The sequence below is a fragment of the Oncorhynchus gorbuscha genome, unplaced genomic scaffold, assembly GCF_021184085.1.
Source record: "Oncorhynchus gorbuscha isolate QuinsamMale2020 ecotype Even-year unplaced genomic scaffold, OgorEven_v1.0 Un_scaffold_821, whole genome shotgun sequence".
In the NCBI taxonomy this organism is placed as follows: domain Eukaryota; kingdom Metazoa; phylum Chordata; class Actinopteri; order Salmoniformes; family Salmonidae; genus Oncorhynchus; species Oncorhynchus gorbuscha.
In genome coordinates, this window is record NW_025745824.1 from 1 (window position 1) to 23,603 (window position 23,603).

At 47.5% G+C, this 23,603-nt stretch overlaps 1 protein-coding gene across 1 annotated transcript; it reads left to right on the forward strand.

The window, feature by feature from the left end:
* Positions 1-5,597: 5,597 nt before the first annotated feature.
* On the forward strand, positions 5,598-21,852 carry LOC124020456 (multidrug resistance-associated protein 1-like; the record flags this gene model as incomplete). Its single annotated transcript, XM_046335691.1, has 5 exons — positions 5,598-5,744; positions 17,257-17,415; positions 18,590-18,756; positions 20,482-20,676; positions 21,579-21,852. Coding segments are annotated over 5 exons (777 nt in total), but the record flags the coding sequence as incomplete, so codon positions are not given.
* Between the last annotated feature and the right edge of the window lie 1,751 nt (positions 21,853-23,603).

Below are 23,603 nucleotides of genomic sequence, written 5' to 3' on the forward strand. Positions count from 1 at the left end.
TAAAATAACATATGACCTGCCATACTGTCCTTCAGTCAGCTGGTCTTTCTATAAAATAACATATGATCTGCCATACTGTCCTTCAGTCAGCTGGTCTTTCTATAAAATAACATATGATCTGCCATACTGTCCTTCAGTCAGCTGGTCTTTCTATAAAATAACATATGACCTGCCATACTGTCCTTCAGTCAGCTGGTCTTTCTATAAAATAACATATGACCTGGGCTATACTGTCCTTTCAGTCAGCTGGTCTTTCTATAAAATAACATATGAGCTGTCATTGTCCTTCAGTCAGCTGGTCTTTCTATAAAATAACATATGATCTGCCATACTGTCCTTCAGTCAGCTTCTTTCTATAAAATAACATATGACCTGCCATACTGTCCTTCAGTCAGCTGGTCTTTCTGAGCTGCCATACTGTCCTTCAGTCAGCTGGTCTTTTCTATAAAATAACATATGACCTGCTACTACTGTCCTTCAGTCCTTCAGCTGGTCTTTCTATAAAATAACATATGATCTGCCATACTGTCCTTCAGCAGCTGGTCTTTCTATAAAAATAACATATGAGCTGCCATACTGTCCTTCAGTCAGCTGGTCTTTCTATAAAATAACATATGAGCTGCCATACTGTCCTTCAGTCAGCTGGTCTTTCTATAAAATAACATATGATCTGCCATACTGTCCTTCAGTCAGCTGGTCTTTCTACTCCTATAAAATAACATATGAGCTGCCATACTGTCCTTCAGTCAGCTGGTCTTTCTACTTCTATAAAATAACATATGAGCTGCCATACTGTCCTTCAGTCAGCTGGTCTTTCTATAAAATAACATATGAGCTGCCATACTGTCCTTCAGTCAGCTGGTCTTTCTACTTCTATAAATAACATGACCTGCCATACTGTCCTTCAGTCAGCTGGTCTTTCTATAAAATAACATATGACCTGCCATACTGTCCTTCAGTCAGCTGGTCTTTCTATAAAATAACATATGAGCTGCCATACTGTCCTTATCAGCTGGTCTTTCTACTCTATAAAATAACATATGAGCTGTCATACTGTCCTTCAGTCAGCTGGTCTTTCTATAAAATAACATATGACCTGCCATACTGTCCTTCAGTCAGCTGGTCTTTCTACTTCTATAAAATAACATATGAGCTACCATACTGTCCTTCAGTCAGCTGGTCTTTCTACTTCTATAAAATAACATATGACCTGCTATACTGTCCTTCAGTCAGCTGGTCTTTCTATAAAATAATATGATCTGCCATACTGTCCTTCAGTCAGCTGGTCTTTCTATAAAATAACATATGATCTGCCATACTGTCCTTCAGTCAGCTGGTCTTTCTATAAAATAACATATGACCTGCCATACTGTCCTTCCAGTCAGCTGGTCTTTCTATAAAATAACATATGACCTGCCATACTGTCCTTCAGTCAGCTGGTCTTTCTATAAAATAACATATGACCTGCTATACTGTCCTTCCAGTCAGCTGGTCTTTCTATAAAATAACATATGATCTGCCATACTGTCCTTCAGTCAGCTGGTCTTTCTATAAAATAACATATGACCTGCCATACTGTCCTTCAGTCAGCTGGTCTTTCTATAAAATAACATATGAGCTGCCATACTGTCCTTCAGTCAGCTTTCTATAAAATAACATATGGTCTTTCTACAGCTGGTCTTTCTATAAAATAACATATGACCTGCCATACTGTCCTTCAGTCAGCTGGTCTTTCTATAAAAATAACATGACCTGCCATACTGTCCTTCAGTCAGCTGGTCTTTCTATATAAAATAACATATGAGCTGCCATACTGTCCTTCAGTCAGCTGGTCTTTCTACTTCTAAAAATAACATATGACCTGCCATACTGTCCTTCAGTCAGCTGGTCTTTCTACTTCTATAAAATAACATATGACCTTTCTACTTCTATAAAATAACATGACCTGCCACTGTCCTTCAGTCAGCTGGTCTTTCTATAAAATAACATATGACCTGCCATACTGTCCTTCAGTCAGCTGGTCTTTCTATAAATAACATATGATCTGCCATACTGTCCTTCAGTCAGCTGGTCTTTCTACTCCTATAAAATAACATATGACCTGTCATACTGTCCTTCAGTCAGCTGGTCTTTCTATAAAATAACATATGACCTGCCATACTGTCCTTCAGTCAGCTGGTCTTTCTATAAAATAACATATGACCTACCATACTGTCCTTCAGTCAGCTGGTCTTTCTATAAAAATAACATATGACCTGCTATACTGTCCTTCAGTCAGCTGGTCTTTCTATAAAATAACATATGATCTGCCATACTGTCCTTCAGTCAGCTGGTCTTTCTATAAAATAACATATGATCTGCCATACTGTCCTTCAGTCAGCTGGTCTTTCTATAAAATAACATATGACCTGCCATACTGTCCTTCAGTCAGCTGGTACTTTCTACTTCTATAAAATAACATATGACCTGCCATACTGTCCTTCAGTCAGCTGGTCTTTCTATAAAATAACATGACCTGCCATACTGTCCTTCAGTCAGCTGGTCTTTCTATAAAATAACATATGAGCTGCCATACTGTCCTTCAGTCAGCTGGTCTTTCTATAAAATAACATATGACCTGCCATACTGTCCTTCAGTCAGCTGGTCTTTCTACTTCTATAAAATAACATATGACCTGCCATACTGTCCTTCAGTCAGCTGGTCTTTCTATAAAATAACATATGACCTGCCATACTGTCCTTCAGTCAGCTGGTCTTTCTATAAAATAACATATGATCTGCCATACTGTCCTTCAGTCAGCTGGTCTTTCTATAAAATAACATATGACCTGCCATACTGTCCTTCAGTCAGCTGGTCTTTCTATAAAATAACATATGACCTGCCATACTGTCCTTCAGTCAGCTGGTCTTTCTATAAAATAACATATGACCTGCCATACTGTCCTTCAGTCAGCTGGTCTTTCTATAAAATAACATATGATCTGCCATACTGTCCTTCAGTCAGCTGGTCTTTCTATAAAATAACATATGACCTGCCATACTGTCCTTCCAGTCAGCTGGTCTTTCTATAAAATAACATATGACCTGCCATACTGTCCTTCAGTCAGCTGGTCTTTCTATAAAATAACATATGACCTGCCATACTGTCCTTCAGTCAGCTGGTCTTTCTATAAAATAACATATGAGCTGCCATACTGTCCTTCAGTCAGCTGGTCTTTCTATAAAATAACATATGACCTGCCATACTGTCCTTCAGTCAGCTGGTCTTTCTATAAAATAACATATGACCTGCCATACTGTCCTTCAGTCAGCTGGTCTTTCTATAAAATAACATATGATCTGCCATACTGTCCTTCAGTCAGCTGGTCTTTCTATAAAATAACATATGATCTGCCATACTGTCCTTCAGTCAGCTGGTCTTTCTATAAAATAACATATGACCTGCCATACTGTCCTTCAGTCAGCTGGTCTTTCTATAAAATAACATATGACCTGCCATACTGTCCTTCAGTCAGCTGGTCTTTCTATAAAATAACATGACCTGCCATACTGTCCTTCAGTCAGCTGGTCTTTCTATAAAATAACATATGACCTGCCATACTGTCCTTCAGTCAGCTGGTCTTTCTATAAAATAACATATGACCTGCCATACTGTCCTTCAGTCAGCTGGTCTTTCTATAAAATAACATATGATCTGCCATACTGTCCTTCAGTCAGCTGGTCTTTCTATAAAATAACATAACATATGAGTCAGCTGGTCTTTCTATAAAATAACATGACCTCCATTCCTTCAGTCAGCTGGTCTTTCTATAAAATAACATATGAGCTGCCATACTGTCCTTCAGTCAGCTGGTCTTTCTATAAAATAACATATGAGCTGCCATACTGTCCTTCAGTCAGCTGGTCTTTCTATAAAATAACATATGATCTGCCATACTGTCCTTCAGTCAGCTGGTCTTTCTATAAAATAACATGACCTGCCATACTGTCCTTCAGTCAGCTGGTCTTTCTACTTCTAAAAATAACATATGAGCTGCCATACTGTCCTTCAGTCAGCTGGTCTTTCTATAAAATAACATATGAGCTGCCATACTGTCCTTCAGTCAGCTGGTCTTTCTATAAAATAACATATGACCTGCCATACTGTCCTTCAGTCAGCTGGTCTTTCTATAAAATAACATATGATCTGCCATACTGTCCTTCAGTCAGCTGGTCTTTCTACTTCTATAAAATAACATATGAGCTGCCATACTGTCCTTCAGTCAGCTGGTCTTTCTATAAAATAACATATGAGCTGTCATACTGTCCTTCAGTCAGCTGGTCTTTCTATAAAATAACATATGAGCTGCCATACTGTCCTTCAGTCAGCTGGTCTTTCTATAAAATAACATATGACCTGCCATACTGTCCTTCAGTCAGCTGGTCTTTCTATAAAATAACATATGACCTGCCATACTGTCCTTCAGTCAGCTGGTCTTTCTACTTCTATAAAATAACATATGAGCTGCCATACTGTCCTTCAGTCAGCTGGTCTTTCTACTTCTATAAAATAACATATGATCTGCCATACTGTCCTTCAGTCAGCTGGTCTTTCTACTTCTATAAAATAACATATGATCTGCCATACTGTCCTTCAGTCAGCTGGTCTTTCTATAAAAATAACATATGATCTGCCATACTGTCCTTCAGTCAGCTGGTCTTTCTATAAAATAACATATGACCTGCCATACTGTCCTTCAGTCAGCTGGTCTTTCTATAAAATAACATATGACCTGCCATACTGTCCTTCAGTCAGCTGGTCTTTCTATAAAATAACATATGACCTGCCATACTGTCCTTCAGTCAGCTGGTCTTTCTATAAAATAACATATGATCTGCCATACTGTCCTTCAGTCAGCTGGTCTTTCTATAAAATAACATATGATCTGCCATACTGTCCTTCAGTCAGCTGGTCTTTCTATAAAATAACATATGATCTGCTATACTGTCCTTCAGTCAGCTGGTCTTTCTATAAAATAACATATGATCTGCTATACTGTCCTTCAGTCAGCTGGTCTTTCTACTTCTATAAAATAACATATGACCTGCCATACTGTCCTTCAGTCAGCTGGTCTTTCTATAAAATAACATATGAGCTGCCATACTGTCCTTCAGTCAGCTGGTCTTTCTATAAAATAACATATGATCTGCCATACTGTCCTTCAGTCAGCTGGTCTTTCTACTTCTATAAAATAACATATGATCTGCTATACTGTCCTTCAGTCAGCTGGTCTTTCTATAAAATAACATATGATCTGCTATACTGTCCTTCAGTCAGCTGGTCTTTCTATAAAATAACATATGACCTGCCATACTGTCCTTCAGTCAGCTGGTCTTTCTATAAAATAACATATGAGCTGCCATACTGTCCTTCAGTCAGCTGGTCTTTCTACTTCTTTAAAACAGTTATGATGGTTATTTTATTTATTTAGTTGTGTACACGGGAACTCTGTGTGTATGACTGTGTGTACACGGGAACTCTGTGTGTATGACTGTGTGTACACGGGAACTCTGTGTGTATGGCTGTGTGTGTATATACCTCTGTTTGTCCCCTCGCAGGCGGACTGGAGACATGACCAATCGTCTCTGCCTCCAGGCTGGCCCACAGCAGGCAACATAGACATCAGAGGGTTTGGTCTGCGATACAGAGAGGACCAGGAACTGGCAGTACGCAACATCACCGTAGCCATCCACGGAGGAGAGAAGGTATGTGATGGGGGGGTACGGACTGTATGACAGGAGGGTACGGGCTGTGTGACAGGAGGGTACGGGCTGTGTGACAGGAGGGTACGGGCTGTGTGACAGGAGGGTACGGGCTGTGTGACAGGAGGGTACGGGCTGTGTGACAGGAGGGTACGGGCTGTGTGACAGGAGGGTACGGGCTGTGTGACAGGAGGGTACGGGCTGTGTGACAGGAGGGTACGGGCTGTGTGACAGGAGGGTACGGGCTGTGTGACAGGAGGGTACGGGCTGTGTGACAGGAGGGTACGGGCTGTGTGACAGGAGGGTACGGGCTGTGTGACAGGAGGGTACGGGCTGTGTGACAGGAGGGTACGGGCTGTGTGACAGGAGGGTACGGGCTGTGTGACAGGAGGGTACGGGCTGTGTGACAGGAGGGTACGGGCTGTGTGACAGGAGGGTACGGGCTGTGTGACAGGAGGGTACGGGCTGTGTGACAGGAGGGTACGGGCTGTGTGACAGGAGGGTACGGGCTGTGTGACAGGAGGGTACGGGCTGTGTGACAGGAGGGTACGGGCTGTGTGACAGGAGGGTACGGGCTGTGTGACAGGAGGGTACGGGCTGTGTGACAGGAGGGTACGGGCTGTGTGACAGGAGGGTACGGGCTGTGTGACAGGAGGGTACGGGCTGTGTGACAGGAGGGTACGGGCTGTGTGACAGGAGGGTACGGGCTGTGTGACAGGAGGGTACGGCCTGTGTGACAGGAGGGTACGGCCTGTGTGACAGGAGGGGATTAGGATGCGTGACAGGAGGGGATTAGGCTGAGCGACGGGGGATTAGGCTGCGTGACTGGTGGGGGATTAGGCTGCGTGACTGGTGGGGGATTAGGCTGAGTGACGGGGGATTAGGCTGCGTGACTGGTGGGGGATTAGGCTGAGTGACGGGGTTTAGGCTGCGTGACTGGTGGGGGATTAGGCTGAGTGACGGGGGATTAGGCTGCGTGACGGGGGATTAGGCTGCGTGACGGGGGATTAGGCTGCGTGACGGGGGATTAGGCTGAGTGACGGGGGATTAGGCTGAGTGACGGGGGATTAGGCTGAGTGACGGGGGATTAGGGTGCGTGACGGGGGATTAGGCTGCGTGACGGGGGTTTAGGCTGCGTGACGGGGGATTAGGCTGAGTGACGGGGGATTAGGCTGAGTGAAAGGGTAGGGTGGGTATAGTAGGTCGTACAGGACCAGGGTAGTGACTGTTGTTGTTGTTCCAGGTGGGTATAGTAGGTCGTACAGGAGCAGGGTAGTGACTGTTGTTATTGTTATTCCAGGTGGGTATAGTAGGTCGTACAGGAGCAGGGTAGTGACTGGTGTTATTGTTATTCCAGGTGGGTATAGTAGGTCGTACAGGAGCAGGGTAGTGACTGTTGTTATTGTTATTCCAGATGGGTATAGTAGGTCGTACAGGAGCAGGGTAGTGACTGTTGTTGTTGTTATTCCAGGTGGGTATAGTAGGTCGTACAGGAGCAGGATAGTAACTGTTGTTGTTATTCCAGGTGGGTATAGTAGGTCGTACAGGAGCAGGGTAGTGACTGTTGTTGTTGTTGTTATTCCAGGTGGGTATAGTAGGTCGTACACGAGCAGGGTAGTGACTGTTGTTATTGTTATTCCAGGTGGGTATAGTAGGTCGTACAGGAGCAGGGTAGTGACTGTTGTTGTTGTTATTCCAGGTGGGTATAGTAGGTCGTACAGGAGCAGGGTAGTGACTGTTGTTGTTGTTATTCCAGGTGGTTATAGTAGGTCGTACAGGAGCAGGGTAGTGACTGTTGTTGTTGTTGTTATTCCAGGTGGGTATAGTAGGTCGTACAGGAGCAGGGTAGTGACTGTTGTTGTTGTTATTCCAGGTGGGTATAGTAGGTCGTACAGGAGCAGGGTAGTGACTGTTGTTGTCGTTGTTCCAGGTGGGTATAGTAGGTCGTACAGGAGCAGGGTAGTGACTGTTGTTGTTATTCCAGGTGGGTATAGTAGGTCGTACAGGAGCAGGGTAGTGACTGTTGTTGTTGTTCCAGGTGGGTATAGTAGGTCGTACAGGAGCAGGGTAGTGACTGTTGTTATTCCAGGTGGGTATAGTAGGTCGTACAGGAGCAGGGTAGTGACTGTTGTTATTCCAGGTGGGTATAGTAGGTCGTACAGGAGCAGGGTAGTGACTGTTGTTGTTGTTATTCCAGGTGGGTATAGTAGGTCGTACAGGAGCAGGGTAGTGACTGTTGTTATTGTTATTCCAGGTGGGTATAGTAGGTCGTACAGGAGCAGGGTAGTGACTGTTGTTGTTGTTATTCCAGGTGGGTATAGTAGGTCGTACAGGAGCAGGGTAGTGACTGTTGTTGTTGTTATTCCAGGTGGGTATAGTAGGTCGTACAGGAGCAGGGTAGTGACTGTTGTTGTCGTTGTTCCAGGTGGGTATAGTAGGTCGTACAGGAGCAGGGTAGTGACTGTTGTTATTGTTATTCCAGGTGGGTATAGTAGGTCGTACAGGAGCAGGGTAGTGACTGTTGTTGTTGTTGTACCAGGTGGGTATAGTAGGTCGTACAGGAGCAGGGTAGTGACTGTTGTTGTTGTTGTTGTTGTTGTTATTCCAGGTGGGTATAGTAGGTCGTACAGGAGCAGGGTAGTGACTGTTGTTGTTGTTGTTCCAGGTGGGTATAGTAGGTCGTACAGGAGCAGGGTAGTGACTGTTGTTGTTGTTGTTATTCCAGGTGGGTATAGTAGGTCGTACAGGAGCAGGGTAGTGACTGTTGTTGTTGTTGTTCCAGGTGGGTATAGTAGGTCGTACAGAAGCAGGGTAGTGACTGTTGTTGTTGTTGTTATTCCAGGTGGGTATAGTAGGTCGTACAGGAGCAGGGTAGTGACTGTTGTTGTTGTTGTTCCAGGTGGGTATAGTAGGTCGTACAGGAGCAGGGTAGTGACTGTTGTTGTTGTTGTTGTTCCAGGTGGGTATAGTAGGTCGTACAGGAGCAGGGTAGTGACTGTTGTTATTCCAGGTGGGTATAGTAGGTCGTACAGGAGCAGGGTAGTGACTGTTGTTGTTATTCCAGGTGGGTATAGTAGGTCGTACAGGAGCAGGGTAGTGACTGTTGTTGTTATTCCAGGTGGGTATAGTAGGTCGTACAGGAGCAGGGTAGTGACTGTTGTTGTTCAGGTGGGTATAGTAGGTCGTACAGGAGCAGGGTAGTGACTGTTGTTATTCCAGGTGGGTATAGTAGGTCGTACAGGAGCAGGGTAGTGACTGTTGTTGTTATTCCAGGTGGGTATAGTAGGTCGTACAGGAGCAGGGTAGTGACTGTTGTTGTTGTTCCAGGTGGGTATAGTAGGTCGTACAGGAGCAGGGAAGTGACTATTGTTGTTGTTCCAGGTGGGTATAGTAGGTCGTACAGGAGCAGGGTAGTGACTGTTGTTGTTGTTCCAGGTGGGTATAGTAGGTCGTACAGGAGCAGGGTAGTGACTGTTGTTGTTATTCCAGGTGGGTATAGTAGGTCGTACAGAAGCAGGGTAGTGACTGTTGTTGTTGTTGTTGTTCCAGGTGGGTATAGTAGGTCGTACAGGAGCAGGGTAGTGACTGTTGTTGTTATTCCAGGTGGGTATAGTAGGTCGTACAGGAGCAGGGTAGTGACTGTTGTTGTTATTCCAGGTGGGTATAGTAGGTCGTACAGGAGCAGGGTAGTGACTGTTGTTGTTGTTCCAGGTGGGTATAGTAGGTCGTACAGGAGCAGGGTAGTGACTGTTGTTATTCCAGGTGGGTATAGTAGGTCGTACAGGAGCAGGGTAGTGACTGTTGTTATTCCAGGTGGGTATAGTAGGTCGTACAGGAGCAGGGTAGTGACTGTTGTTGTTGTTGTTATTCAGGTGGGTATAGTAGGTCGTACAGGAGCAGGGTAGTGACTGTTGTTGTTGTTGTTATTCCAGGTGGGTATAGTAGGTCGTACAGGAGCAGGGTAGTGACTGTTGTTCTTGTTATTCCAGGTGGGTATAGTAGGTCGTACAGGAGCAGGGTAGTGACTGTTGTTGTTGTTGTTATTCCAGGTGGTTATAGTAGGTCGTACAGGAGCAGGGTAGTGACTGTTGTTATTCCAGGTGGGTATAGTAGGTCGTACAGGAGCAGGGTAGTGACTGTTGTTATTCCAGGTGGGTATAGTAGGTCGTACAGGAGCAGGGTAGTGACTGTTGTTATTCCAGGTGGGTATAGTAGGTCGTACAGGAGCAGGGTAGTGACTGTTGTTGTTGTTGTTATTCCAGGTGGGTATAGTAGGTCGTACAGGAGCAGGGTAGTGACTGTTGTTGTTGTTGTTATTCCAGGTGGTTATAGTAGGTCGTACAGGAGCAGGGTAGTGACTGTTGTCGTTATTCCAGGTGGGTATAGTAGGTCATACAGGAGCAGGGTAGTGACTGTTGTCGTTGTTCCAGGTGGGTATAGTAGGTCGTACAGGAGCAGGGTAGTGACTGTTGTTGTTATTCCAGGTGGGTATAGTAGGTCGTACAGGAGCAGGGTAGTGACTGTTGTTGTTATTCCAGGTGGGTATAGTAGGTCATACAGGAGCAGGGTAGTGACTGTTGTCGTTGTTCCAGGTGGGTATAGTAGGTCGTACAGGAGCAGGGTAGTGACTGTTGTTGTTGTTGTTCCAGGTGGGTATAGTAGGTCGTACAGGAGCAGGGTAGTGACTGTTGTTGTTATTCCAGGTGGGTATAGTAGGTCGTACAGGAGCAGGGTAGTGACTGTTGTTTTTGTTGTTATTCCAGGTGGGTATAGTAGGTCGTACAGGAGCAGGGTAGTGACTGTTGTTGTTATTCCAGGTGGGTATAGTAGGTCGTACAGGAGCAGGGTAGTGACTGTTGTTGTTGTTCCAGGTGGGTATAGTAGGTCGTACAGGAGCAGGGTAGTGACTGTTGTTATTCCAGGTGGGTATAGTAGGTCGTACAGGAGCAGGGTAGTGACTGTTGTTATTCCAGGTGGGTATAGTAGGTCGTACAGGAGCAGGGTAGTGACTGTTGTTATTGTTATTCCAGATGGGTATAGTAGGTCGTACAGGAGCAGGGTAGTGACTGTTGTTGTTGTTATTCCAGGTGGGTATAGTAGGTCGTACAGGAGCAGGATAGTAACTGTTGTTGTTATTCCAGGTGGGTATAGTAGGTCGTACAGGAGCAGGGTAGTGACTGTTGTTGTTGTTGTTATTCCAGGTGGGTATAGTAGGTCGTACACGAGCAGGGTAGTGACTGTTGTTATTGTTATTCCAGGTGGGTATAGTAGGTCGTACAGGAGCAGGGTAGTGACTGTTGTTGTTGTTATTCCAGGTGGGTATAGTAGGTCGTACAGGAGCAGGGTAGTGACTGTTGTTGTTGTTATTCCAGGTGGTTATAGTAGGTCGTACAGGAGCAGGGTAGTGACTGTTGTTGTTGTTGTTATTCCAGGTGGGTATAGTAGGTCGTACAGGAGCAGGGTAGTGACTGTTGTTGTTGTTATTCCAGGTGGGTATAGTAGGTCGTACAGGAGCAGGGTAGTGACTGTTGTTGTCGTTGTTCCAGGTGGGTATAGTAGGTCGTACAAGAGCAGGGTAGTGACTGTTGTTGTTATTCCAGGTGGGTATAGTAGGTCGTACAGGAGCAGGGTAGTGACTGTTGTTGTTGTTATTCCAGGTGGGTATAGTAGGTCGTACAGGAGCAGGGTAGTGACTGTTGTTATTCCAGGTGGGTATAGTAGGTCGTACAGGAGCAGGGTAGTGACTGTTGTTATTCCAGGTGGGTATAGTAGGTCGTACAGGAGCAGGGTAGTGACTGTTGTTGTTGTTGTTATTCCAGGTGGGTATAGTAGGTCGTACAGGAGCAGGGTAGTGACTGTTGTTATTGTTATTCCAGGTGGGTATAGTAGGTCGTACAGGAGCAGGGTAGTGACTGTTGTTGTTGTTATTCCAGGTGGGTATAGTAGGTCGTACAGGAGCAGGGTAGTGACTGTTGTTGTTGTTATTCCAGGTGGGTATAGTAGGTCGTACAGGAGCAGGGTAGTGACTGTTGTTGTCGTTGTTCCAGGTGGGTATAGTAGGTCGTACAGGAGCAGGGTAGTGACTGTTGTTATTGTTATTCCAGGTGGGTATAGTAGGTCGTACAGGAGCAGGGTAGTGACTGTTGTTGTTGTTGTACCAGGTGGGTATAGTAGGTCGTACAGGAGCAGGGTAGTGACTGTTGTTGTTGTTGTTATTCCAGGTGGGTATAGTAGGTCGTACAGGAGCAGGGTAGTGACTGTTGTTGTTGTTGTTCCAGGTGGGTATAGTAGGTCGTACAGAAGCAGGGTAGTGACTGTTGTTGTTGTTGTTATTCCAGGTGGGTATAGTAGGTCGTACAGGAGCAGGGTAGTGACTGTTGTTGTTGTTGTTCCAGGTGGGTATAGTAGGTCGTACAGGAGCAGGGTAGTGACTGTTGTTGTTGTTGTTGTTCCAGGTGGGTATAGTAGGTCGTACAGGAGCAGGGTAGTGACTGTTGTTGTTATTCCAGGTGGGTATAGTAGGTCGTACAGGAGCAGGGTAGTGACTGTTGTTGTTATTCCAGGTGGGTATAGTAGGTCGTACAGGAGCAGGGTAGTGACTGTTGTTGTTGTTCCAGGTGGGTATAGTAGGTCGTACAGGAGCAGGGTAGTGACTGTTGTTATTCCAGGTGGGTATAGTAGGTCGTACAGGAGCAGGGTAGTGACTGTTGTTGTTATTCCAGGTGGGTATAGTAGGTCGTACAGGAGCAGGGTAGTGACTGTTGTTGTTGTTCCAGGTGGGTATAGTAGGTCGTACAGGAGCAGGGAAGTGACTATTGTTGTTGTTCCAGGTGGGTATAGTAGGTCGTACAGGAGCAGGGTAGTGACTGTTGTTGTTGTTCCAGGTGGGTATAGTAGGTCGTACAGGAGCAGGGTAGTGACTGTTGTTGTTATTCCAGGTGGGTATAGTAGGTCGTACAGAAGCAGGGTAGTGACTGTTGTTGTTGTTGTTGTTCCAGGTGGGTATAGTAGGTCGTACAGGAGCAGGGTAGTGACTGTTGTTGTTATTCCAGGTGGGTATAGTAGGTCGTACAGGAGCAGGGTAGTGACTGTTGTTGTTATTCCAGGTGGGTATAGTAGGTCGTACAGGAGCAGGGTAGTGACTGTTGTTGTTGTTCCAGGTGGGTATAGTAGGTCGTACAGGAGCAGGGTAGTGACTGTTGTTATTCCAGGTGGGTATAGTAGGTCGTACAGGAGCAGGGTAGTGACTGTTGTTATTCCAGGTGGGTATAGTAGGTCGTACAGGAGCAGGGTAGTGACTGTTGTTGTTGTTGTTATTCCAGGTGGGTATAGTAGGTCGTACAGGAGCAGGGTAGTGACTGTTGTTGTTGTTGTTATTCCAGGTGGGTATAGTAGGTCGTACAGGAGCAGGGTAGTGACTGTTGTTCTTGTTATTCCAGGTGGGTATAGTAGGTCGTACAGGAGCAGGGTAGTGACTGTTGTTGTTGTTGTTATTCCAGGTGGTTATAGTAGGTCGTACAGGAGCAGGGTAGTGACTGTTGTTATTCCAGGTGGGTATAGTAGGTCGTACAGGAGCAGGGTAGTGACTGTTGTTATTCCAGGTGGGTATAGTAGGTCGTACAGGAGCAGGGTAGTGACTGTTGTTATTCCAGGTGGGTATAGTAGGTCGTACAGGAGCAGGGTAGTGACTGTTGTTGTTGTTGTTATTCCAGGTGGGTATAGTAGGTCGTACAGGAGCAGGGTAGTGACTGTTGTTGTTGTTGTTATTCCAGGTGGTTATAGTAGGTCGTACAGGAGCAGGGTAGTGACTGTTGTCGTTATTCCAGGTGGGTATAGTAGGTCATACAGGAGCAGGGTAGTGACTGTTGTCGTTGTTCCAGGTGGGTATAGTAGGTCGTACAGGAGCAGGGTAGTGACTGTTGTTGTTATTCCAGGTGGGTATAGTAGGTCGTACAGGAGCAGGGTAGTGACTGTTGTTGTTATTCCAGGTGGGTATAGTAGGTCATACAGGAGCAGGGTAGTGACTGTTGTCGTTGTTCCAGGTGGGTATAGTAGGTCGTACAGGAGCAGGGTAGTGACTGTTGTTGTTGTTGTTCCAGGTGGGTATAGTAGGTCGTACAGGAGCAGGGTAGTGACTGTTGTTGTTATTCCAGGTGGGTATAGTAGGTCGTACAGGAGCAGGGTAGTGACTGTTGTTTTTGTTGTTATTCCAGGTGGGTATAGTAGGTCGTACAGGAGCAGGGTAGTGACTGTTGTTGTTATTCCAGGTGGGTATAGTAGGTCGTACAGGAGCAGGGTAGTGACTGTTGTTGTTGTTCCAGGTGGGTATAGTAGGTCGTACAGGAGCAGGGTAGTGACTGTTGTTATTCCAGGTGGGTATAGTAGGTCGTACAGGAGCAGGGTAGTGACTGTTGTTATTCCAGGTGGGTATAGTAGGTCGTACAGGAGCAGGGTAGTGACTGTTGTTGTTGTTGTTATTCCAGGTGGGTATAGTAGGTCGTACAGGAGCAGGGTAGTGAATGTTGTTATTGTTATTCCAGGTGGGTATAGTAGGTCGTACAGGAGCAGGGTAGTGACTGTTGTTGTTGTTATTCCAGGTGGGTATAGTAGGTCGTACAGGAGCAGGGTAGTGACTGTTGTTGTTGTTATTCCAGGTGGGTATAGTAGGTCGTACAGGAGCAGGGTAGTGACTGTTGTTGTCGTTGTTCCAGGTGGGTATAGTAGGTCGTACAGGAGCAGGGTAGTGACTGTTGTTATTGTTATTCCAGGTGGGTATAGTAGGTCGTACAGGAGCAGGGTAGTGACTGTTGTTGTTGTTGTACCAGGTGGGTATAGTAGGTCGTACAGGAGCAGGGTAGTGACTGTTGTTGTTGTTGTTGTTGTTGTTATTCCAGGTGGGTATAGTAGGTCGTACAGGAGCAGGGTAGTGACTGTTGTTGTTGTTGTTCCAGGTGGGTATAGTAGGTCGTACAGGAGCAGGGTAGTGACTGTTGTTGTTGTTGTTATTCCAGGTGGGTATAGTAGGTCGTACAGGAGCAGGGTAGTGACTGTTGTTGTTGTTGTTCCAGGTGGGTATAGTAGGTCGTACAGAAGCAGGGTAGTGACTGTTGTTGTTGTTGTTATTCCAGGTGGGTATAGTAGGTCGTACAGGAGCAGGGTAGTGACTGTTGTTGTTGTTGTTCCAGGTGGGTATAGTAGGTCGTACAGGAGCAGGGTAGTGACTGTTGTTGTTGTTGTTGTTCCAGGTGGGTATAGTAGGTCGTACAGGAGCAGGGTAGTGACTGTTGTTATTCCAGGTGGGTATAGTAGGTCCTACAGGAGCAGGGTAGTGACTGTTGTTGTTATTCCAGGTGGGTATAGTAGGTCGTACAGGAGCAGGGTAGTGACTGTTGTTGTTATTCCAGGTGGGTATAGTAGGTCGTACAGGAGCAGGGTAGTGACTGTTGTTATTCCAGGTGGGTATAGTAGGTCGTACAGGAGCAGGGTAGTGACTGTTGTTATTCCAGGTGGGTATAGTAGGTCGTACAGGAGCAGGGTAGTGACTGTTGTTGTTATTCCAGGTGGGTATAGTAGGTCGTACAGGAGCAGGGTAGTGACTGTTGTTGTTGTTCCAGGTGGGTATAGTAGGTCGTACAGGAGCAGGGTAGTGACTGTTGTTATTCCAGGTGGGTATAGTAGGTCGTACAGGAGCAGGGTAGTGACTGTTGTTGTTATTCCAGGTGGGTATAGTAGGTCGTACAGGAGCAGGGTAGTGACTGTTGTTGTTGTTCCAGGTGGGTATAGTAGGTCGTACAGGAGCAGGGAAGTGACTATTGTTGTTGTTCCAGGTGGGTATAGTAGGTCGTACAGGAGCAGGGTAGTGACTGTTGTTGTTGTTCCAGGTGGGTATAGTAGGTCGTACAGGAGCAGGGTAGTGACTGTTGTTGTTATTCCAGGTGGGTATAGTAGGTCGTACAGAAGCAGGGTAGTGACTGTTGTTGTTGTTGTTGTTCCAGGTGGGTATAGTAGGTCGTACAGGAGCAGGGTAGTGACTGTTGTTGTTATTCCAGGTGGGTATAGTAGGTCGTACAGGAGCAGGGTAGTGACTGTTGTTGTTGTTCCAGGTGGGTATAGTAGGTCGTACAGGAGCAGGGTAGTGACTGTTGTTATTCCAGGTGGGTATAGTAGGTCGTACAGGAGCAGGGTAGTGACTGTTGTTATTCCAGGTGGGTATAGTAGGTCGTACAGGAGCAGGGTAGTGACTGTTGTTGTTGTTGTTATTCCAGGTGGGTATAGTAGGTCGTACAGGAGCAGGGTAGTGACTGTTGTTGTTGTTGTTATTCCAGGTGGGTATAGTAGGTCGTACAGGAGCAGGGTAGTGACTGTTGTTGTTGTTATTCCAGGTGGGTATAGTAGGTCGTACAGGAGCAGGGTAGTGACTGTTGTTGTTGTTGTTATTCCAGGTGGTTATAGTAGGTCGTACAGGAGCAGGGTAGTGACTGTTGTTATTGTTATTCCAGGTGGGTATAGTAGGTCGTACAGGAGCAGGGTAGTGACTGTTGTTATTCCAGGTGGGTATAGTAGGTCGTACAGGAGCAGGGTAGTGACTGTTGTTATTCCAGGTGGGTATAGTAGGTCGTACAGGAGCAGGGTAGTGACTGTTGTTGTTGTTGTTATTCCAGGTGGGTATAGTAGGTCGTACAGGAGCAGGGTAGTGACTGTTGTTGTTGTTGTTATTCCAGGTGGTTATAGTAGGTCGTACAGGAGCAGGGTAGTGACTGTTGTCGTTATTCCAGGTGGGTATAGTAGGTCATACAGGAGCAGGGTAGTGACTGTTGTCGTTGTTCCAGGTGGGTATAGTAGGTCGTACAGGAGCAGGGTAGTGACTGTTGTTTATGTTGTTATTCCAGGTGGGTATAGTAGGTCGTACAGGAGCAGGGTAGTGACTGTTGTTGTTATTCCAGGTGGGTATAGTAGGTCATACAGGAGCAGGGTAGTGACTGTTGTCGTTGTTCCAGGTGGGTATAGTAGGTCGTACAGGAGCAGGGTAGTGACTGTTGTTGTTGTTGTTCCAGGTGGGTATAGTAGGTCGTACAGGAGCAGGGTAGTGACTGTTGTTGTTATTCCAGGTGGGTATAGTAGGTCGTACAGGAGCAGGGTAGTGACTGTTGTTTTTGTTGTTATTCCAGGTGGGTATAGTAGGTCGTACAGGAGCAGGGTAGTGACTGTTGTTTTTGTTGTTATTCCAGGTGGGTATAGTAGGTCGTACAGGAGCAGGGTAGTGACTGTTGTTGTTATTCCAGGTGGGTATAGTAGGTCATACAGGAGCAGGGTAGTGACTGTTGTCGTTGTTCCAGGTGGGTATAGTAGGTCGTACAGGAGCAGGGTAGTGACTGTTGTTGTTGTTGTTCCAGGTGGGTATAGTAGGTCGTACAGGAGCAGGGTAGTGACTGTTGTTGTTATTCCAGGTGGGTATAGTAGGTCGTACAGGAGCAGAGCAGGGTAGTGACTGTTGTTGTTGTTGTTGTTGTTCCAGGTGGGTATAGTAGGTCGTACAGGAGCAGGGAAGTCCTCTCTGACTCTAGGATTGTTCCGCATCATCGAGGCGTGTGAGGGAGAGATTCATATCGATGGAGTTAACATCGCCACGCTGGGTCTCCATGAACTCCGCTCCAGGATCACCATCATACCACAGGTACACACCCACGGCCCATACAGACACACTCAAACTGACCCACACACCCACGGCCCATACAGACACACTCAGACTGACCCACACACCCACGGCCCATACAGACACACTCAGACTGACCCACACACCCACGGCCCATACAGACACACTCAGACTGACCCACACTCCCACGGCCCATACAGACACACTCAGACTGACCCACACACCCAAGGCCCATACAGACACACTCAGACTGACCCACACACCCACGGCCCATACAGACACACTCAGACTGACCCACACACCCACGGCCCATACAGACACACTCAGACTGACCCACACACCCACGGCCCATACAGACACACTCAGACTGACCCACACACCCAAGGCCCATACAGACACACTCAGACTGACCCACACACCCACGGCCCATACAGACACACTCAGACTGACCCACACACCCACGGCCCATACAGACACACTCAGACTGACCCACACACCCACGGCCCATACAGACACACTCAAACTGACCCACACACCCACGGCCCATACAGACACACTCACACTGACCCACACACCCACAGCCCATACAGACACACTCAAACTGACCCACACACCCACGGCCCATACAGACACACTCAAACTGACCCACACACCCACGGCCCATACAGACACACTCAGACTGACCCACACACCCACGGCCCATACAGACACACTCAGACTGACCCACACACCCACGGCCCATACAGACACACTCACACTGACCCACACACCCACGGCCCATACAGACACACTCAAACTGACCCACACACCCACGGCCCATACAGACACACTCAGACTGACCCACACAATCCACACACCCACGGCCCATACAGACACACTCAGACTGACCCACACACCCACGGCCCATACAGACACACTCACACTGACCCACACACCCACGGCCCATACAGACACACTCACACTGACCCACGGCCCATACAGACACACTCAAACTGACCCACGGCCCATACAGACACACTCAAACTGACCCACACTCTTCTGCATACATGTTATATTTAAAATATCTTTATTTATCCTCTCCCCCTCCTTTCCCTCTCCCCCTTTCCCTCTCTCCCCCTTCTCTCTCATGGCTCTCCCCCTCTCCCCTCCTCCCTCTCATGGCTCTCCCCCTCTCCCCCTCCTCCCTCCCCTCCAGGACCCAGTGTTGTTCTCTGGGTCTCTGAGGATGAATCTGGACCCCTTCGATGGCTACTCTGATGAGGAGGTGTGGAGAGCCCTGGAGCTCTCCCATCTCAAGAGCTTTGTGTCGGGCCTGCCGGACAAACTCAACCACGAGTGTTCAGAGGGAGGAGAGAACCTCAGGTAACCTCATACATCATACATAGGCCCACATACACCATACATAGGCCTACATAGCATTACATACACACACAGCTTCTGGTTCGCTCTCTCGTACCTCTCTCCTTCTCTTCTTATCTCTCTCCTTCTCTTCTTACCTCTCTCCTCCTCTTCTTACCTCTCTCCTCTCTCCTCCTCTTCTTACCTCTCTCCTCCTCTTCTTACCTCTCTCCTCTTCTTACCTCTCTCCTCCTCTTCTTACCTCTCTCCTCCTCTTCTTACCTCTCTCCTCTTCTTCTTACCTCTCTCCTCCTCTTCTTACCTCTCTCCCTCCTCTTCTTACCTCTCTCTTCTCCTCTTCTTACCTCTCTCCTCTTCTTCTTATCTCTCTCCTCCTCTTCTTACCTCTCTCCTCTTCTTCTTACCTCTCTCCTCTTCTTCTTATCTCTCTCCTCCTCTTCTTACCTCTCTCCTCCTCTTCTTACCTCTCTCCTCCTCTTCTTACCTCTCTCCTCCTCCTTCTTACCTCTCTCCTCCTCTTCTTACCTCTCTCCTCCTCTTCTTACCTCTCTCCTCCTCTTCTTACCTCTCTCCTCCTCTTCTTACCTCTCTCTCCTCTTCTTACCTCTCTCCTCCTCTTCTTACCAGGATCTCTCCTCCTCTTCTTACCTCTCTCCTCTTCTTCTTATCTCTCTCCTCTTCTTCTTACCTCTCTCCTCTTCTTCTTACCTCTCTCCTCCTCTTCTTACCTCTCCCTCCTCTTCTTACCTCTCTCCTCCTCTTCTTACCTCTCTCCTCCTCTTCTTACCTCTCTCCTCCTCTTCTTACCTCTCTCCTCCTCCCTCCTCTTCCCTCCTCTCTCCTCCTCTTCTTACCTCTCTCCTCCTCTTCTTACCTCTCTCCTCCTCTTCTTACCTCTCTCCTCCTCTTCTTACCTCTCTCTCTCTCCTCCTCTTCTTACCTCTCTCCTCCTCTTCTTCCCTCCTCTCTCCTCCTCTTCTTACCTCTCTCCTCCTCTTCTTACCTCTCTCCTCCTCTTCTTACCTCTCTCCCTCCTCTTCTTACCTCTCTCCTCCTCTTCTTACCTCTCTCCTCCTCTTCTTACCTCTCTCCTCCTCTTCTTACCTCTCTCCTCCTCTTCTTACCTCTCTCCTCCTCTTCTTACCTCTCTCCTCCTCTCCCTTAACTTACCTCTCTCCTCCCTCTCCTCACCTCTCTCCTCCTCTCCTTCTTCACCTCTCTCCTCCTCTCTTCTTACCTCTCTCCTCCTCTTCTTACCTCTCTCCTCCCTCTCCCCTCCTCTTCTTACCCTCTCTCCTCCTCTTCTTACCTCTCTCCTCCTCTTCTTACCTCTCTCCTCTTCTTCTTACCTCTCTCCTCTTCTTCTTACCTCTCTCCTCCTCTTCTTACCTCTCTCCTCCTCTTCTTACCTCTCTCCTCCTCTTCTTACCTCTCTCCTCTTCTTCTTATCTCTCTCCTCCTCTTCTTACCTCTCTCCTCCTCTTCTTACCTCTCTCCCCTCCTCTTCTTACCTCTCCCTCCTCCTCCCTCCTCCTCTTCTTACCTCTCTCCTCCTCTTCTTACCTCTCTCCTCCTCTTCTTACCTCTCTCCTCCTCTCCTCACCTCTCTCCTCTTCTTACCTCTGTCCTCTCTCCTTCTCTCCTTACCTCTCTCCTCCTCTTCTTACCTCTCCTCTCTCCTTCTCTTTTCTTACCTCTCTCTCTCTCATTAACATAATCTCTCTCCAGTCTGGGTCAGCGCCAGCTGGTGTGTCTGGCCCGAGCCCTCCTGAGGAAGACGAAGATCTTAGTTCTGGATGAGGCCACAGCTGCTGTGGACCTGGAGACAGACAACCTGATCCAGTCCACCATCAGAACCCAGTTTGATGACTGCACTGTCCTGACCATCGCACACAGACTCAATACTATCATGGACTACACCAGGTAATATATAGACTGACTCAATACTATCATGGACTACACCAGGTAATATATAGACTGACTCAATACTATCATGGACTACACCAGGTAATATATAGACTGACTCAATACTATCATGGACTACACCAGGTAATATATAGACTGACTCAATACTATCATGGACTACACCAGGTAATATATAGACTGACTCAATACTATCATGGACTACATCAGGTAATATATAGACTGACTCAATACTATCATGGACTACACTAGGTAATATATACACTGACTCAATATTATCATGGACTACACCAGGTAATATATAGACTGACTCAATACTATCATGGACTACACCAGGTAATATATAGACTGACTCAATGCTATCATGGACTACACCAGGTAATATATAGACTGACTCAATACTATCATGGACTACACCAGGTAATATATAGACTGACTCAATACTATCATGGACTACACCAGGTAATATATAGACTGACTCAATACTATCATGGACTACACCAGGTAATATATAGACTGACTCAATACTATCATGGACTACACCAGGTAATATATAGACTGACTCAATACTATCATGGACTACACCAGGTAATATATAGACTGACTCAATACTATCATGGACTACACTAGGTAATATATACACTGACTCAATATTATCATGGACTACACCAGGTAATATATAGACTGACTCAATACTATCATGGACTACACCAGGTAATATATAGACTGACTCAATGCTATCATGGACTACACCAGGTAATATATAGACTGACTCAATACTATCATGGACTACACCAGGTAATATATAGACTGACTCAATACTATCATGGACTACACCAGGTAATATATGAAAACACACACTCCTGCTCTTTCTCTCTCATCTCTCTCTCTCTCTCCTTCAGAGTGCTGGTCCTGGATAAAGGGGAGATGGCAGAGTTTGACTCTCCCGCCACTCTCATCACCAAGAGAGGAATCTTCTACAAGATGGCTAAAGACTCTGGACTGGTCTGAGTGGGCGAACGGGAGAGGACAGGTTGCCTAAAGACAACATCCCTCCTTACAGAGAACTCCTCCTCCAACCCCCTCTTCCTCTCCTCCGACCGGGAGGCTGTGCAGGGAAGAAGTAGCAGAGAGAGAGAGGAGATTTCTAAGGATTTCTATGTTTCTGATAGAGTGCTCCCACAATTTATACACACTTATCTCCACTCCTTCCTCCATCCTCTTCTCCCTCCATCCCTCCCTTCTCTTCTCCCTCCACCCCTCCCTCCTCTTCTCCCTCCATCCCTCCCTCCTCTTCTCCCTCCATCCCTCCCTCCTCTTCTCCCTCCACCCCTCCCTCCTCTTCTCCCTTCTCCACCCCTCCCTCCTCTTCTCCCTCCACCCCTCCCTCCTCTTCTCCCTCCATCCCTCCCTCCTCTTCTCCCCTTAACCCTCCACCCCTCCCTCCTCTCCTCTCCTCTCCACCCCTCTCTTCTCCATCCATCCATCCCTCACTCTACTTCTCCCTCCATCCCTCCATCTCTCCCTCCATCCATCCATCCATCCATCCCTCACTCTACTTCTCCCTCCATCCCTCCCTCCTCTTCTCCCTCCATCCATCCCTCCCTCCTCTTCTCCCTCCATCCATCCATCTCTCCCTCCATCCATCCATCCCTCCTCTTCTCCCTCCACCCCTCCCTCCTCTTCTCCCTCCACCCCTCCCTCCCTCCACTCCCTTCTCCCTCCCTCCATCCCTCCCTCCTCTTCTCCATCCATCCATCCATCCATCCCTCCCCTGTTACTCCCCTCCTCTTCTCCCTCCATCCATCCATCTCTCCCTCCATCCATCCATCCATCCCTCACTCTACTTCTCCCTCCATCCCTCCCTCCTCTTCTCCTCCATCCATCCCTCTTCTCCTCCTCCTCTCCCTCCATCCATCCATCTCTCCCTCCATCCACCCCTCCCTCCTCTTCTCCCTCCACCCCTCCCTCCTCTTCTCCTCCACCCCTCCCTCCTCTTCTCCTCCATCCCTCCCTCCTCTTCTCCCTCCACCCCCCTCCCTCCTCTTCTCCCTCCACCCCTCTCTCCTCTCCATCCATCCATCCCTCACCCTCTAACTTCTCCTCCATCCCTCCCTCCATCCATCCATCTCTCCCTCCATCCATCCATCCATCCCTCACTCTACTTTACTCCCTCCATCCCTCCCTCCTCTTCTCCCTCCATCCATCCCTCCCTCCTCTTCTCCTCCATCCATCCATCTCTCCCTCCATCCATCCATCCCTCCATCCTCTTCTCCATCCATCCATCCATCCATCCATCCATCTCCCTCCCTCCCTCCATCCATCCATCCATCCCTCCCTCCTCTTACTCCTCCCTCCTCCATCCATCCATCCCTCCCTCCTCTTCTCCCTCCATCCATCCATCCCTCCCTCCCTCTTCTCCCTCCATCCATCCCTCCCTCCTCTTCTCCCTCCATCCATCCATCCCTCCCTCCTCTTCTCCATCCATCCATCCATCCATCCCTCCCTCCTCTTCTCCCTCCATCCATCCATCCATCCCTCCCTCCACTTCTCCCTCCCTCCTTAACTCTTCTCCCTCCCTCCTCTTCTCCCTCCCTCCTCTTCTCCCTCCATCCATCCATCCATCCATCTCTCCAGGACAAATCCCTCCTGTTACTCCCTCCATCCATCCATCCATCCATCCCTCCCTCCTCTTCTCCTCCAGGACAAATCCCTCCTGTTACTCCTCCATCCCTCCCTCCTCTTCTCCCTCCATCCATCCTGTTATCCTCTCCCTCCTCCTCCAGGACAAATCCCTCCCTCCATCCATCCCTCCCAAATCCCTCCTCTTCTCCTCCATCCATCCATCCCTCCCTCCTCTTCTCCATCCATCCATCCATCCATCCCTCCCTCCTCTTCTCCCTCCATCCATCCATCCATCCCTCCCT